Source organism: Microtus pennsylvanicus, chromosome 21, assembly GCF_037038515.1.
Source record: "Microtus pennsylvanicus isolate mMicPen1 chromosome 21, mMicPen1.hap1, whole genome shotgun sequence".
Lineage (NCBI taxonomy): Eukaryota > Metazoa > Chordata > Mammalia > Rodentia > Cricetidae > Microtus > Microtus pennsylvanicus.
In genome coordinates, this window is record NC_134599.1 from 9469866 (window position 1) to 9487525 (window position 17660).

The 17660-nt window shown below is 41.8% G+C and overlaps 1 protein-coding gene across 10 annotated transcripts; it reads left to right on the forward strand.

Annotated features, from left to right (window-relative positions):
• Window position 1: 1 nt before the first annotated feature.
• Window positions 2-15060, forward strand: Cbx3 (chromobox 3). Of its 10 annotated transcripts, none has more exons than XM_075955022.1 (6): window positions 4-140; window positions 1464-1518; window positions 5039-5181; window positions 7859-8021; window positions 12202-12296; window positions 13759-15060. In XM_075955022.1, exons 2-6 carry the CDS (start codon window positions 1495-1497, stop codon window positions 13883-13885), a joined length of 552 nt encoding a protein of 183 aa, XP_075811137.1. In that variant the 5' UTR covers window positions 4-140; window positions 1464-1494; the 3' UTR covers window positions 13886-15060. The 10 variants fall into 10 exon arrangements, with proteins under 10 accessions (XP_075811140.1, XP_075811139.1, XP_075811137.1 ...); XM_075955019.1 differs by having other exon boundaries at window positions 12178-12296; window positions 13759-14110; XM_075955021.1 differs by lacking the exon at window positions 4-140 and adding an exon at window positions 203-329.
• Window positions 15061-17660: the final 2600 nt, after the last annotated feature.

Genomic DNA, 17660 nt, shown 5'->3' on the forward strand with positions numbered 1-17660 from the left:
AACCCCGCGGCTCAGCGCCCCAAGCCTGGGACGAGGAGGTGGGCGGAGCCTGGCTTTGGCGCGCTGCGCGACGCAGAGAGGCCCCCGCGGCCCTGCTCGCCTCCCCCTAAGGAGACCCCCGAGGCGCCACGCCGCGGACGGTGAGTGGCGCGCACGCCGCCCCCCGCAGGCCGCGTTCCCGGCGGGCCCCGCGCGGCCCGGGCGTGGGCGGTGCCTCCCCTCCCCCCAGGCCGAGCTGCTCGCGCCCCCTCCCCTCGGATGTGGCTGAGCTAAGGCGCGCCGCCGGGAGACTCTGCAGGATCCGCGGCCCGGAGCATCCGAGCGGTGAAGTCGGTGGCTTGCTTTCTTATCTTGTGCGTGCGTGGCGGGGGCTAGGATGCTCTGTGCGCCCGGGCTTGCGGGGAGAGGCTGCGGACCCCGCGCTCCGCCGTGGGCCCCGAGCTGCGGGGGAGGCTGGCGGGGCCTGGCTGAGGCGCCGCGCCACCTTACGGGGGAGATTAGATAGTCGTGCTGAGGGTGGGAGCGCGATGACAGCCGCGGAGACTCCAGACAAAGCGCGGGGCTCCCCTCCCCCCAGCCGCGCCGCGGGCCCGCGGGGACAGCGAGGTTGGCTTTGCCGCCGCGAGGCCCGAGGCCCCGAGCTCCCCGCTACGTGGCCGCCGCCGGAGGGGGAGGCGCGGGCTGGTGGCGCAGTGCCCTTGAGCCCCCGCCGCCGCCTTTGTTTCTCCCCGCGGAGGCGCTGACCACGAGGCCCGCGCTCCCGAGTGGGGGGCGGACTCCTGGCCGTGGCCTGGTAGACGAGGGAATCGAACAGGGAAGGGGTCCTCTTCGAAAAGCGGGCGTGGAGGAGGGCAGTTCCTTCCAGCTTCAGCAGGACAGGCTTGGGAAGCTTGAGGCAGGAGTATTGCCTAGCGTGCAAACCCAGACCAGACTATAGAGAGTGGTTACCACCACCACCCACCCCCCGCAAAGGCCAGGAAATAGGACTGAGACATCTCAGTGTTTTTATTCTACTCCATGATTGAAGAGGGAGGGCTTCTGAAAAAAAAACAGAATTAATTATACACTAGTTTCTTGGACTATTCAAAAATTTAGAGGGAAAAAAAATCATGGTAATTTACCGATAAAGGTTATTTAATGATGCTTGATATTCACACAGAAGATTGCCTTTCATAGAAAATAAACATTGTATTTGTTACAAATAAAGATTTACATTGGAAAAGTAATTCTGTATTATAACCAAGTAAAGTCTGAGGTACCAGTGTCCTTGGTAAGGTTTTAACTTTACTAACTTGGTTAAAGCACTAACATACTTAAGTATGTATCTCTAATAACATAGAATCTCTGAACTGTTTTCCCTGCATTTTTATCTGAAATGTGCAGGATGAAATCCACACAAAACTTGCAGTTGCCTTTTGTGTGTCATGAAAATTTAACTGTCATGCATTTTTTTCTCGCAATAGCTCTTCAAGTCTTCGATTTTTTTAAAAAAAAATGGCCTCCAATAAAACTACATTGGTAAGTTTGTGAAACCCTAAAACATGTAAGAATCTTAACTAAAGAATTTTTTTGTTCTTTAAAAATTATAACTAAGAAGCCTTTAAGGTGTGGCACACGCCATTAATCTCAGCACAGTGAAGGCAGAGACAGGCAAATCTCTGGGTTGGAGGCCAGCCTGGTCTGCAGAATGAGTAGTTAGTTCCAGGACAGCCAGGGCTACACAAAGAAACCCTGGGTCCAGGGAGAAAAAATTATCAGGCAGGACATGGTCGTGTCTGCCTTTAAGCCCAGCAGAAGCAGATGAATGGCTGTGAGTTTGAAGCCAGGCTATTTACATCCATGTACTTCCAGCCAGCACTGGAAGAAAACCTTGAGTTGTTAATTTTGAAACATTCTTAATTGGCATCTTTTAAAACCTAATCTTAGGAAGACATAGTACAGCTTTAGCTGGATGTTCTTATTTTGAGATAAAGATCCTAAATATTTAGGGCTGGCGAGATGGCTCAATCTTCACCCCAAGGAAAGGTGGAAGGGGAGAGGACAGAACCCACAAGATTGTTCCCTAATCTCCACCAAAGTGTTTCCTGCTACCACATGATAATGTTTTTAATGAGCTTAATTGTGAGAAAAATGTTACATGGGGAAATCTATAAAGTAAGTTTTAGTTGATTGATAAGATTATACTTAAATCTACTGAATTGTAGGTACACTGAGTATTGATTAAATGCAGAAGTTTAAAACGATACTTTGTGCGCAAAGTGAATCAAATATAACAAAGTATTGTGTTGCCATGAGCAAGAATTACAAACTATGTCTAGGAATGAAAGAACAGTAGAACGATTCTGTATCTTTTGAGCAAGTTCCTGAGGATTGCTAAACCCAATGTTTGTATTGGGTTTCTAGTAAGTTAGACAAATTTATAAAGACATACTTTTTTTTTTTTGTCAAGTTATAGTAAAAATAAAAAATTAGATTAAAATTTGGACAGTGGCAGCACACACCTTTAATCCCAAAGCTCCATAGGTTTAATTCCAAAACATCAGAGGCTGGATCTCTGAATTCAAAGCCAGCCTGGTCTATAGAGCAAGTCCCAGGACAGTGAGGACTGTTACACAAGAAACCCTGTGGAATTGGGGGGAACACTAGGTCTAATCGTGTATGTTTGTAATCCCAGCATATTGAGAAGCGGAGACAAGCAGATTGCTGTGAGTTTAAGGCTAGCCTGGACTATAAAATACTAGATTAGTCAAGGTGTATGGCAAAACTCTGAATTGACAGATTTGTATTAAAAGGTGAATTTTGCTGTTAGGGTTTCTATTTTAATACTGATACATTGATTACCAGCATATAAGGCAGGTATTAACACCTAAGTAAAACAAAACTTGGTTTTGATCTGTGTAGTGTCTTACTGAGTTTCTCACTGGAAAAGACAAGATGGTGATTTTTAATTTGTGCCATCATTATATTGTGCATGACTTGTAATACTCTGCAGAGCTGACTAGGATCTGTGATCTGAACCTGTCTGATCACTCTTGATAAATGACCAAATACAGGTTAAAGCCTTAGTGATAATAAGCACAAGTCTTTGGGCCAGGTGTGGTGATATACGCCTTTAATCGGAAGGCAGAAGCAGGTGGGTCTCGGGTGATTTTGAGGCTAGTCTGGTCTACAAAGGCTGTTTCACAGAGCAACCCTGTCTTGAAAAATAACAACAAAAACATCTGGAAAATTCCATAGGACGTTTGTTTAGGTATGCCCCTAGATGCTAGTAGGTTTAACTGCCTTGGGTGCTGCTGTTGATTTTTCCTGTTTGGATCCTTCATTTGGGAGATGGTTTTAGTGACTAGGCTTTTGAGGGGTTTTGGTTGGTTGGTTTTGTTTTGATTTGATTGATTAGGTTTTGATCACTTAAGTAGCACCCGTGCACACCTATAATGCTAACACTGGGGGAGACTGAGTCAGGGGATCACAGCCACTTAAAGGTTAGAATTGGCTGCTGTTGTGGAAATGAAATGTTTGCGCATACTGTATTGGGTTGTTGTGGTGTCCCAAAGGGGCTTATAATTAACCATCTCAAGATTTTAAGCATCTAGTTTCTACTCCTTTAACAATCCTGAGTATGTGTGGAGAAAACACTTAATGGTGATGTTATACCCACCCACCCTCACCAGAAAGAAAGAACTTTAGATTTTAGGGACACAGTTTTCCTCCATATCTCAAGTTGGCCCTGAACCCATGGTAATCAACCTATTTTGATTTCCTTGATGCTGCTAATAAGCTCATCATTTCTACCTCATGCCTCTCTTCAAAGTAAATATAGTCTGCTACCAGTTAAGATTCTAGGTTGAAAAACCCAGTAGGGAAGGAATTTTTCTATCCACCATTTTGGACACTTAAAGTAATAGTATAAGGTTTGTTATTCAGGAAAATTATCTACATGTAATGATTATGGGAAAACAATATTGTCTATTTAGTTTATTCATGGTCTCCATGGTTAAGGATAAAACTTTTTGTTTTGCAGCTAATTTTTATTCTTGAAACAATTTTAAATTGTTACTGTTGTTGGGAAAGCCATATCTTAGAGCTGTAGTTTTAATAGGTCTACTCTGCTACACTTGGTTCTATCATTTAGTGAGGTGTGGTGGTGCACACCTATAAACCTAGTACTTTGGGATGTAGAAGCTAAAGGATTGGGAATTTAGGGTCTTGGCTACATAGTGAATTGGAGACTACCTGGGCTATATGTAACCCTGACTTGAGTGTTTTGTTGGTTTGTTTTCTTTTTTACTATCACACTTCATTCTTAGTTCTTTTTTACTGTGATAAGACATGACCAAGGCCACTTAAAGAAAAGTTTGTTGAGGTTTATAATTTAAGAGGATGAGTCCATGGCCATCCTGGTAGGATGGCAACAGGCATGGCACTGAAGTAGTAGCTGAGAGGCTGCATTTGATGTTCAAGCACAAGGCAGAGAGCGCATGCTAAATGAGAATGGCGTTGGCTTTTGAAATCAAGTGTGCAGTGCCCAGCTGCCACCCCCACACCCCACCCCCAGCAAGGCCACACAATTCGCAAACAGTTGCATCACCTGGGAACCAACCATTCCGGAATAAGCCTATAAAGCCATTCTCATTCAAACCACCAACTACTAATATTTACTCCATTCTGTCATTGTCTTGTGTTTTCTAGTTATTTGTCACTATGCTGTGATTAAAATGAGTGGTGATTCTGGTAAACATGGTCTTGTAGAATCCTGGAAATAAAACTAGGAAAGGATAAGGTTGTTTCTCAGATTTTTGGTTGTTGTTTTTAATTCTGTCATACTAGTGAAGGGTATTGGGTTTTAAGTGTAAATCAGTGGAGCAGAGATTTTATTTTATTATCTGTTGCCTTTCTAGAATGTGCCTACCCTGGGTCACAGAAGTTTAAAAGGGGGTGGTGTTTTGGGGTTTTTTGTTGAAAAGTAAATTGTGTCAATTTGGCCTTAAATTGTACTCAAGATTTTTTTTAAATTTTCTTAATTTCTCTTTTGTTTTAGCAAAAAATGGGAAAGAAACAGAATGGAAAGAGTAAAAAAGTTGAAGAGGCAGAGCCTGAAGAATTTGTGGTAGAAAAAGTACTGGACCGGCGTGTAGTGAATGGGAAGGTGGAGTATTTCCTCAAGTGGAAGGGGTTCACAGAGTAAGAAACTTCTTATGATTTTGTTTTAAGCGAGGGTGTCTCATGTAGTGCAGACTAGCCTAGACTCCTGTTCCTTCTCCCAAGTGCTGGGATTATAGGTGTTCCCCATGCCTCATTTTTGTATTTGCTTTTTTTTGTTGTTGTTGTTCTGTTAAGACAGGATCTCCCGAACCCCAAACTGCTCTTGAACTTGCTATATGGCCAAGAATAACCTTAAACTCTTATTTGTTCCACTTCCAACTCCCTGGTGCACAGGATGCACCACCACACCTGGTTTATATGAGCCTAAAGATTGAATCCAGGGGGCTGGAGAGATGGCTCAGTGGTTAAGAGCATTGCCTGCTCTTCCAAAGGTCCTGAGTTCAATTCCCAGCAACCACATGGTGGCTCACAACCATCTGTAATGAAGTCTGATGCCCTCTTCTGACCTGCAGGCATACACGCAGACAGAATATTGTATACGTAATAAATAAATATTTTTTAAAAAAAAGATTGAATCCAGGGTTATGCATGCTTGGCCAGCACTCCATCAGCTACATCTCTGGCCCTTACTTTAGTAATTGTAATTGTGCTTGAATAAGCCTAAATTTTACTTTTAGCTTAAATATTTTACCAATTTGCCGAAAGAGATGTTAGAAGTCAATTTTAATTCCAGAACTATCTTATTTGAGGTTTATTTAAGGCTTCTGGGGTCTGAAGAGATGGCTCTGGTTAAGAGCACTTATTCAATTCCTAGCATCCACATGGTAGCTCATAATCATCCATAACTCAAGTTCCAGTATATCCAGTGCCACCTTCTGATATTTTCAAGTACCAGGCACACACATGATCCACATGCATACATATGTGCAGGGGAAAAAAAGAGACTCATACACGCAAAAAAGTTAATTTAAAAAAAATCAAAGCTATAGCAACATTTGAAACCAGCATATTAGTGCTTAATTTATTGCTATCGAGTCAAACTTGGAAAATTAAAGCTCCCCACAGCATAATTTTTAAACTAGCCTGCAAAGGAGTAAATGTCACAGCATTTTTAAACAGAGCATTTGTAATGGATTCTGAGTCTCTCCACCTCCCACTCCATTCTCTACATCTTTCATGTCCTAATGTGTTCTTTCATTAAAGCATTTAATGTCATATTAAACGTGCAAATTTGAATATCTATGATCAAGAGCCTAACATTTACAGTGTAGTATGTTTATAATATAGAAGACAAAACTGAAAATAACACATCAATCCTCCTGCCAAAATTAAACTTTGCCAATGTTACAGTCTGGAGATACCAGCGGACCAAGTATTAAGTACCAGATGTTAATAGCACTAGATATCACTGAAATCACTCATTCCATCTCATTCTCTAAAGATATTTGTGGCCTGAGCACAAAGAGTCTGTCCCTTGGTACAAGGTGGCCATACTACTATATTTGTGAGGTGATTCTCATTTTCCTCACAGCTCTTTTGAGAAACACATGGGAATGATTACTTTGGCCTTGTGCTCACGCAGGAGTTGGCAGTCTCTTCCCCCAAAGCATCTATAAGTGGCTTTGTGGGCCATTGATTTGTCTGCATGAGCAGCATAAAAGCAGCAGTAGCTAATGCCTTAAACGAGCATGCCTATTCCAACTTATGAACCCTGCCTGAAATTGATACCTTTCATTTCCTCCCAACCTTAAAAAATTTAAGGGTAGAAATTGGCACTGTGCATGGTGGCACAATACTGTAATCCCAGCACTGTGACAGCTGAAGCAAGATTAGGAGTTTGAGACCAACTTAGTCTACAGTGATACAGTGTCTTTGAGGGGGGGTGCATACAACAAGCTAGATTTGTTGTTCATTTTCTTCCTCAGCCCATGCTCTATATCATTTCCCAAATTGAAAATATTTCGTGTATGAGAATATGTCAGAATCTTTATTTCCAAACATCATTGGAGATCCCAAACCTAGGCATAATATATAAGGAATTGGGAATCATTGTTTTTTCAGAATTTAATCCCAGCCAGCTTGTGGTACATATGTCCCTATCCATATATCCGTCCCCCCCCCCCAGACAGGGTTTCTCCGTAGCTTTTTGTTCCTGTCCTGGAACTAGCTTTTCTAGACCAGAACTCACACAGATCCGCCTGCCTCTGCCTCCCAAGTGCTGGGATTAAAGGCGTGCGCCACCACCGCCCGTCTCCGTCCCCCACCTTTAAACTCCAGGGATTGGGATGTAGCTCAGTTGGTAGCATGCTTTAACTGGCATCCACAAAGCCATGGGTTTCATCCCACCACCAGACAAACGGAGTGTGATAGAAAATGCCTTTTATTCCAGTACTTGGGAGGTGGGGACAGGAGAATGAAGACTGGATTGCATAAAATTTGAGGCCAGCTAGGGTTACATGAAGTGAGTTGCATATGGAGCAGAAAAATACTAGTATTGGTTGCCCTTAGAGTCAGGTTCAACTGCCTTTGGGGTTAAAATACCTGATTGCTCAGTTGGAGACGTGAAGAGGTGTGAAAGGAGATTAGACATTTTTAAATAATATAGGAAATAAAAAGGCATTTCTTTCTTTGTTATTATTCTACCAATATTAGTGTTATTCTATGGGAACTTTTTTTTTTCAGGTAGTTGTAAACAGGTTCAGGTAATGGCAATGTTTAATTGAATCAACTTTTTGTTTTCTTTAACTGAACACAGTGCTGATAATACTTGGGAACCAGAAGAAAATTTAGATTGTCCAGAATTAATTGAAGCATTTCTTAATTCTCAAAAAGCTGGTAAAGAAAAAGATGGTACAAAAAGGAAATCTTTATCTGACAGTGAATCTGATGATAGCAAATCGAAGAAGAAAAGAGATGCTGTAAGTATAAAGTATTGCCTATTAGACTGGGTCTTATCAACAATTAATAGCTTGAATTTTAATTACTTTGAACCTTTTCCCCCCTTCTAGAATACTTTTTATTTAGTTCATATTTTGTTCTTCCGAAGTGATGGGTTTTGTTGTGCTTTTTTTCATGCATAATTATCATTATACTTTGTTCTAATTCACCTCCCTCTCCCTTCCCCTTTATAGTTAATTTCCTGTTGAGGGTTGTGTTTGAGGCAAGGTCTCCTGTATTGGAGAATGGCCTTGAACCACTCATCCTGTTACCTCTGACATTCTGACACTGGAATTACAGATGTTCACCACAGTGCCTGCTTAAAACTAGAATAGGTTAGGTGTTTTAGAGAGTTTCACCATGTAGCCCTGCCTGGCTTCAGTCATAGAAATCTGCCTGCCTTTGCCTCCTGCGTGCTGTAATTAAAGGCCTGCACCACCATGCCCAGCTAAAACTAGAATACTTTTTTTTTCACATGTATGGTATTTTGCCTGCATATGTATGTGTTTGCGTGTCTGTGTACCATGTGCATCTTGGTGTTTCCAGAAGCCTGAAGAGCGTATCAAACCCCTTGAGACTGAAATTACAGGCAGTTGTGAGCTACCATGTAGGTGCTAGCAATTGAACTCAAAATCTTTGATAGGGTAGCAGATGTTTCTAATTGTTCCAACCCTAGAATACTTTTTTAAACTCCAATTGAGAAAAAAAGAAAGAAAAACTTTATAGAGCCGTTCGTGGTGGCACAAATGAGATAATCTCTACCCTTGTCTTTAAATTAGTAAAGGACTGTGAGCTTCAAATATGATCATTTGAACTAGGTATCAAGAATTTTGCATATAGATCATTAATGTTAATACCAACACTGTTAACGTTAGATAATGACCCAGTTGAATAGATGAGAAAACATGATTGTAACAGGTGGGGATCTGAAAGGAAAGCATATACATAAGGAAAACAACTTTAGTAGTGATGCCTCAGCTGTATTGAGCCAGCCGTGTTCTTTTTTTTTTTTTTTTTTTTTTTTTGGTTTTTCGAGACAGGGTTTCTCTGTGGTTTTGGAGCCTGTCCTGGAATTAGTTCTTGTAGACCAGGCTGGTCTCGAACTCACAGAGATCCGCCTGCCTCTGCCTCCCCAGTGCTGGGATTAAAGGCATGCGCCACCACCGCCCGGCGGAGCCAGCCGTGTTCTAAACAGCTTAATTCACACACTCCAAAAAACCTACGACGTAGGTACCTTGGATAATTAACTTACCCAAACCCACAGACCTTTAAAGAGGTAGAGTTGTCGTTCTATCCCATTCTGACTCCAGAGCCTGGTTACATTAATGTGAAACTTCAAGTGATTTTAACTTACTGATATCTTTAGTTCTCCGATATACTCCAAAATTATATAGGCTATAATTACCAACTGTTTGTTTTAGAAATTGAAAAACAGCCAGGTGGCGATATGACTTGAGTTTCCCAGTACTGGTGAAGCAGAGGCAGGAGATTTCTCTTGAGTTCCCAGACCAACCTACCTAACCTGGTCTGCATAGTGAGACACGATGAGGGGTCAGGGACAGACAATTTTAGGTAGAGAACTAGCTCAATAGTTAAGAGCACTTGCTGTTCTTCCAAAGGACACAGTGGGGGCTGGAGAGATGGCTCAGAAGTTAAGAGCATTGCTTGCTCTTCCAAAGGTCCTGAGTTCAATTCCCAGCAACCACATGGTGGCTCACAACCATCTGTAATGGGGTCTGATGCCCTCTTCTGGCCTGCAGGCATACAGACAGAATATTGTATACATAATGAATAAATAAATATTTATTTAAAAAAAAACAAAGGACACAGTGAGTTTCCAGCACCCAGTTGGTGGCTTATAACAATCCTTAACGCCAATTCCAGTGGCTCTAACCATCCACCAGGCACGCACATGATACGTGCAGATAATACACTCAATGTATAAATCTGTTTTTCGTTTTTGTTTTTTTAGGATAACAGTTTTAAAGTACTAGTAATTAGAGAGCACAAACTACTCTAGTAGAACCCCCCCAATTCCGTTCCTAACACATGTGGGTACTTTGAATTTCCTGTGACTCCAGCTCCATGGGCTCCAACACCCTTTCTGGCCTCTAAGAGCACCCATACTTGGGTGCACAAGAAAATACACATAAATTTTAAAAATAACAAGACCAAAAAAAAAAAACTAAACAAAACTAAATGGTTTAAGGCCAGAACTGATTGGAAACTGGGCGCATGGCGGCATTCACCTATAATTCCAACATTTGAGGGGTAAATTCAAAGTCATCAGGTACATAATAGACCTTGCCTGCCTAAAGACCCTAGCTTTAATTTTTAAAAATATTTACATATAAGCATGCATATAAATAAAACCCAATTGGGTGTTAAACATGCTGTGGAAAATGGCCATCTTCAGTGTCTAAGGAAGACAGGGCTAGGCCCAATGTTTCATCCCTAAAATCCTACTACCTGAGGGAATAAGGAAGATTGGTTCAAGACTTTGAAGCTAATTCAGGCTTAAAAGAAAGGTGATTGTGTTTTTAAGATAGTTCATAGCCCAGGCTGGCTTTTAAACCCTGATCGTTCCACTTCCATCGAAGTACTAAATCAATCCCAGGGCTTCTTGCCACTAATCTTGGCTTGCTGTGAAATGTTTAAAAAGAACTGTAAAGACAATCCCAAATCTGTTAACTCAAAGTAGGAGATTTTACAGATTTTTTGTCTGTGTTTTTTTTAAATAAGCAAATAATTTAGACTTAATTCCTAGACTTCTGTAAGTCCATCGGATTTTATTGTTTGGGATTGGTTTGGTAACTTGTTTTTTTTGGTTTTTTTTGTTTTTTTTTGGTTTATTTTTTTGAGGCAGGGTCTCTACATATCCCTGGCTGTCCTAGAACTTACTCTGTAGACCAGGCTGGCATCAACCTCAGAGATCACCTACTTCTGCCTCCTAAGTGCTGGGATTAAAGACTTGCATCACGATGCACAGGAGTAATAACTGATGTTACATTAGAAATGTTACTATTGGTAGGAGATCCAAGTATATGTATGTGCACCACATGTGTGCAGCCACCACAGAAGTTAGAATGAGTTGTATTCCCTGGAACTGAAGTTAGAGGTAGCTGTGAGCCATCAAGTGGGTGTTGGGGACTGAGCCCAGGTTCTCTACAAGATCAAGTGCTCTTAACCACTAAGCCATCTCTCCAGCAGCCTAGGGTTTTCTTAGATGTATATATTTTAGGCCACAGTCTTATGTAGCCCAGGGTACACTTAAAACTTACTGAATACTGAGATTATAGGCTTGTGCTACTGTAAGTGGCTGCATATTTATTTACTTGTTTTTTTATTTTCTTTGGGGGGATGGTTCTTGATAAAGTTTCACTTTACCCAGGCCCAGCCTTGAACTTATACCTCTGCCTCTAAAGTGCTAGGTGTATAGGCACTTGAAATTTACTGTCAAGAGTGTATAACTTCTCGGTATGTTGTTGCATACTTGTAGTTCTAATGGTCAAGGAATTGAAGCTGGTGATTGAAAGTTTAGGGCTAATCTCTGCTACATAATAAGACTTTAAAATTTCATCTATTTTTTTAAGAAAAGGTCTTTTCTAGCCCAGGCTTACCTTAACTCCTCATTCTCCTGCCTCCAGCTACCAAGTGTTAGACTAAACCCAGAATTCCTTGCATACTAGGCAAATACTCTGCCAATAGAACTACAGCTACATTCCTAACCCCACGCATGTTTCTATATCTAACTTGGGTTATGTTTTTGTTTTTTTTTTTTTAGACAGGGTTTCTCTTCATAGCCCTGTAACTTAGGGGTTTTTTTCTAGTTGTTGCTGTCTCATTGCTTGGAGTTCTGATGAAAGTTGTATTTCATAAAGAGTTCTTAATTTTATTTGTTGTGTAGAAATATTTATGCGGGGGGCTGGAGAGATGGCTCAGTGGTTAAGAGCACTGTCTGCTCTCCCAGAGGTCCTGAGTTCAATTCCCAGCAACCATGTGGTGGCTCCAAACCATCTGTAATGAGATCTGGTGCCCTCCTCTGGCATGTGGGTATACATGGAGGCAGAAAGTTGTATACATAATAAATAAATAAATGAATGAATGAATCTTTTTTTAAAAAAAATATTTATGCAGGCTATTACCTCACCCTCTAAACAGGCCGACAAACCAAGGGGTTTTGCCAGAGGTCTTGATCCTGAACGAATAATTGGTGCCACAGACAGCAGTGGAGAATTAATGTTTCTTATGAAATGGTAAGTATGCAGAGCAATGGTTTTAGGGTGGTTTTTTGGGGGAAGGGGTTGTTTCCTCCCTCTGTGTGTGCATACATAATGATGAGAGCAGTATGTATATCACATGTTAGAGGACAGCTTTGAGTCCATTCTCTGCACCTGGGTGTAGATTCAGGACTGTGTGCCAAGCATCTTTACCTGATGAGTCATCTTGCTGGCCCTCATTACATACAGTTTAAAAAGGATGGAAAGTACTTCAGTTGGGTTTTTTTGAGAGGGGGGTGATTGAGCAGGGTCTCGCTGTGTAGCCCTGGCTGATGTAGAATTCTCTTTGTAGACCAAGCTGACCTCAACTCAGAGTTCTGCGAATTAGGCCTGAAAGGAAGAGGGTGGTGTTGGGGGTGGGGGTGGTTGGTGTTGGTTTTTCAAGACAGGATTTCTCTGTATCTCTGGCTGTCCCAGAACTCACTCTGTAGACCAGGCTTGCCTTGAACTCAGAGATCCACCTGCCACTGCATCTTTTTAGTTTTTCATGACAGGGTTTCTCTGTAGCTTTGGAGCCTGTCCTAGAACTAGCTCTTGTAGACCAGGCTGGCCTCGAACTCACAGAGATCCGCCTGCCTCTGCCTCCCCAGTGCTGGGATTAAAGGCGTGTGCCACCACCACCTGGTTTGAGTGTTAATTATATGGAAGTTATACACAAGGTTTCTTTCTTTTTTTGGTTTTTCGAGACAGGGTTTCTCTGTGTAACAGCCTTGGCTAAAATTTACTCTGTAATCCAGACTGACCTCAAACTCACAGGAATCCCCCTGCCTCTACCTCCCAAGTACTGGGATTAAAGGCATACACCAGCCGGGCGGTGGTGGCGCACGTCTTTAATCCCAGCACTCGGGAGGCAGAGGCAGGCGGATCTCTGTGAGTTCGAGACTAGCCTGGTCTACAGAGCTAGTTCCAGGACAGGCTCCAAAGCCACAGAGAAACCCTATCTCGAAAAACCAAAAAAAAAAAAAAATAAAGGCATACACCACCATTTCCCAGCTATGCACACACACCAGGTTTCTTAAACATGGTGGCTCTAACCTATAATCCCAGCACTTGAGTTCAAGGTCAGCCGGGACCATTTTGCAGAGAAACCCTGGGGGGGGCAGTAAAGAAAAATGTATAGCCTCTTTTGAGAAATGAAATTATTGATATGTAAGGTTCTGTGATGGCATGTGTCTGAGATCCTAAGGAAGTGACTGCTGCAGAGGACAAACACGTGAGAAACTGGAGAGGGGTTCGGATATGAACCTGCTGCCCAGCGTTTCTACAATAAAGCTGTCTCTTCTGTCCCTTGGGGGAAAAAATTATTGAGATGTAATCACACTACCATGCATCCATCTAGTAGCATTTACATTCATTTTTATTCAATTAGTATTTATTGAATAGAGCTCAGATGACACGCGCAGTTTAAACGTTTAACCTTTTTTCCCCCCTCAAACAGGAAGGACTCAGATGAGGCGGACTTGGTGCTGGCAAAGGAGGCGAATATGAAGTGTCCTCAGATTGTCATCGCCTTTTATGAGGAAAGGCTGACTTGGCATTCTTGTCCAGAAGACGAGGCTCAATAATTGTTTGCATTTTTATATATATTTATATATATATAAAATCTGGATCTTGAGTTTTGAATTACTAGTGTGGAAAAAATAGCATTCTAATGAAAATCGAGTTTGATATGCTGGTTTTGAAAGTATTGACAGTAGTTGGGATATTTTTGGTTTTTGTTCTGCATCAAAAGGCACTGATTCCTTTGAGCAAATAAAAGCTTTCTGTAGTTGCTTCTTTTAACAGTAGAATGTTTGATACCGTGTTGTATTTCCTCGGCTTTGAAGAACAGCTTTTCTTAAATGCTGGGGAGATTTTACAGTCATTACTCAATCAGAACTTATTTTTAACTGGGACACAGAAGAACCATTCTGGGTTTTTTGTTTGTAAGCTTGTGTGTGCATAAGACCCTTATGTTGTAACTTTTTCATTTTGTCTTGTTTTTAGTACTCAAAAACTGTAGATGAAAACATGTGTTGAGATTCCTCCCTTGTGAACATTTTCCTGAAACCATAACCTTTCAGATCAAGTAGACAGTTCTGGAATTTACTGGATAGTTTTAAAGCAACCACATCAGAATTTATTATCACATACAGTAGTTTGTTTACAAAATTTTGTCTTTACAAACTACCCCTTCAGAAAATGGAATTAGACAAAGTAGCACTATGACTTAATAATAACAAGACTTATGCTGGGTGTAGTGGCATGTGCCTTTAATCCCAGTACTTTGGAGGCAGATGGGCCTCTGATTTAGACTAAATCAGCCGGGTCTATTGAGTTTCAGGTCAGCCAGGGCTATACAGAGAATCCCTGTCTCTAAAAACTAAGCAAAAAGACAATTGGGCATGTAAGGTTCCTCTAGTGAACCATTCCTTTGTAGAAAGTTGAAATCTAAAAGGTTATGATGTGTGGAATATCTGTTTGCTGTGGAAATAGAATCATGGTTAGAGATGGTGTTGGCAATTTCAGACCTGCTGACATAAATGAACAAAATCTGGTAATATAAACTAATGACTTGCATGCTTTTTCTTTACCCTGTCTCATTCCTTACTGGTAGGATCAACAATCTTTTCAGTATTTGGGTTCTGGTTCAGTGAGCCAGAAAAGTAACTTTGTAGTATCAGAATGTCATCCAACTGTATATTTACTTTATTGTAAATAATGGTGAACAGTGGTCAATAAATAGTTTTATATTCCTTTATGTGATGGCTTCTTAGTCATTGTCTGATTTGCTCTGTAATGAGGATGGAAACATCTAATCATAGAGTTCATCCTTTATTAGTTTTGAGACAAGGCCTCTTTGTAGTTCAGGCTCTCCTCCAACAGTCATTCTCTGTCAGTCTCCCAGGTACGTTGTTTGTTATTTTGAAATAGCCTCACATATCCCAAGTTAGCCTTAAACTTGAGTACCAGGATCACGAACACATATATCACCACACATCTTATTTATATACATTGATTTACAGTCAATATGAACTGGGTAGTCCCAACATTGACTGTCTGCATAATGGAAAGGTTAGCAGTTCTTTAGCTTCATGAAGCTAGAAGCCTCAGCTCAGCTATCCCAGCCTTGTGCTGAAGGGATTCACTTTAGTACATGTTGGGAGGCCCAAGAAGCATGAGTGTGATGGGTAGCTACAGGGATAGCCCAACAGCCTGAAGCAAAGGTAGGCAGTCAGTACTGCTTTTTCCTTGGATGTCTTAAGATTTTATTTATAATATGGGAATTGGGGATGGTGAGTGCTAGAACCTTGTATGCCCTAGAGTTACAGGCATTGTGAGCTGCCTAAAGTAGATACTGGCAACTGAACTCAGGTTCTCTGGAGGAACAGGAAAGTTGTTCACTGCCGATCCATCTCTCCAGCCAGCCTTGGACTACTTTATGTCTGGGTCACTATTCAAAAGGCTGCCCGGTCTAATGCGAGTCTTTACCATCAGTTAATCCTTTTTACAAATAGATAAACCCACGTAAAAATGTATCTACTGATTCCAGTCGCCTTAAACTGACCTTTAACCTTTACATCTCTTCTCAGGCTCTTAACTAGGCTGAGCTTGTTTGAACTGTCAGAGGAGTGGGTTGATGGTCATTTTTCTTCTCTTTCTGACACAACACCTCAGTTTTGTTTTACTTGTCTCAAATATACCACTTGGTTTCCTAACTAAAAAGCTTATGAGAAGACATTTTACTTAATTTTTTTTGTCATCAAAGTAAAAACAGGCATTATTGGGGGTAGCTGTGTGCTTCTCTACCGTTTGTGTTAGGTTTTTAGATAGTTTTAGGTAGTGTAACAGGTACTTGATAGCTAAGGAGCATGGAGGCCAGCATGCACTTCAATATGCCAATAGACACTACAGGTTGCCTTTTGTCCCTTTTGCCAAAGGTAAGGGCAATGACTCCGTTTGGCTTCCCAAATTCTTGAGGAATACTGGCTTTTAGCTAACTGCCAAGAATCCTCCATAGTCCAGGTTGACCCCATTTCTGGACATTTATTTGGTCTGCTTTTTGGAGTTGGGGGAATTGGAAGTTTTCTTTGGACCTAACTGCGTGCATCATCGTGTCTGGGTAAATGATGTACTTTTAAAAGAAAAATAATTCAGTTCCAAGTATGACCATACCTGATTGCAAGTTCTATTAGAGTCATGATAACAGATGCAGCATGGTAAGAAACAGAAATGTGGGTAAATAGAACAGAAGATCAAGATACAGTCCATGCAGCTGTAACCACGTGGTGTTTGACAGACATGCCAAAATCCTGGATAATGTTAAAATCCAGACACTCCAGGTGCGGTCTACCCTCCCTGCCTTCACAAATACCCAAGTACTTCTCTGCCCCACCCCCATTCCTAGGAATGACCCCTTTCAGATAGCAAAGTCATAAGAGCTACAGGCAGGACAAGTGAATTGTCCCATCACACACTAAGTAGGCCTATTGTTCTTCCTGATGTCCCTTATCCTGAAATGTACCTGAGACCTTCAAACACTTGCCTCAGCCAGAAGTACAGAAAACAAAATGTCTTGGCCTAATTAGATGATGTCACCCAACCTTGGCTCCATTATCTGTGGCTCAACACCTGCCCTCCCCCTTTCTCTCAGAGGACCTTAAAAGAACAGTTTCTGTCCTAGGCAAGATGAAGCTTTTTGCTTCTGAATGCACAACTATATCTGAAACTTTTCCCTGAAGAACAATCCAAATTCATGTTTCTCTGGAACCCTAGTTCTTAAACACCTAACAGGGAAAAGACAGCCTCTTTAACAGAGGATTCTGGAAACACTGGACATCAGTTGCCATTCTGGTTTGCTTTTTGTTGCTGTGACGCACACCATGACCCAAAGCCACTTAGAGGAGGAAAGGGTTTCTAGCTTGCAGGTCATAGCCCACAGAGGAAAGTCAGAACAGGAATTCAAGCAGGTACTGAAGCAGAAACCCTGGAGGAATGTTGTTTACCAACTCAAGCTTAACTACCCCAGGCTCTTCTACAAACTGAGACCACCTTCCTAGTGACAGGACTACTCACTGTGGGCTCGGCCCACTTACATCAATCATGACAGAGTCCTGCAGACTTGGCCACAGGCCAACCTGGTCCAGGCAGTAGTCAATTGCAATTCCTTCTAGGTCATTCGAGATTATGCCACGTAGAGCAGAGGAATAACATGGTATCTTTATCTGGTACTGCACAAAACACTGCACCCTGTGAAACTCCTAGAAGTGGAGATGCTTCAAGGAGCAGGGACTAGAGGAAAGGAGATGAACCTCGAGGAATTAAAATGCTCCTTAGCAAGAGACCATTAACCTCTCAACG

Excerpts from the sequence above, each read along its gene's own strand:
- Cbx3 (XM_075955019.1), top strand. The coding sequence starts at position 1,495 with ATGGCCTCCAATAAAACTACATTG. Across the intron at positions 5,182-7,858 it reads AAGTGGAAGGGGTTCACAGA|TGCTGATAATACTTGGGAAC; the intron begins GTAAGAAACTTC and ends AACTGAACACAG. Across the intron at positions 8,022-12,177 it reads CGAAGAAGAAAAGAGATGCT|GCTATTACCTCACCCTCTAA; the intron begins GTAAGTATAAAG and ends ATATTTATGCAG.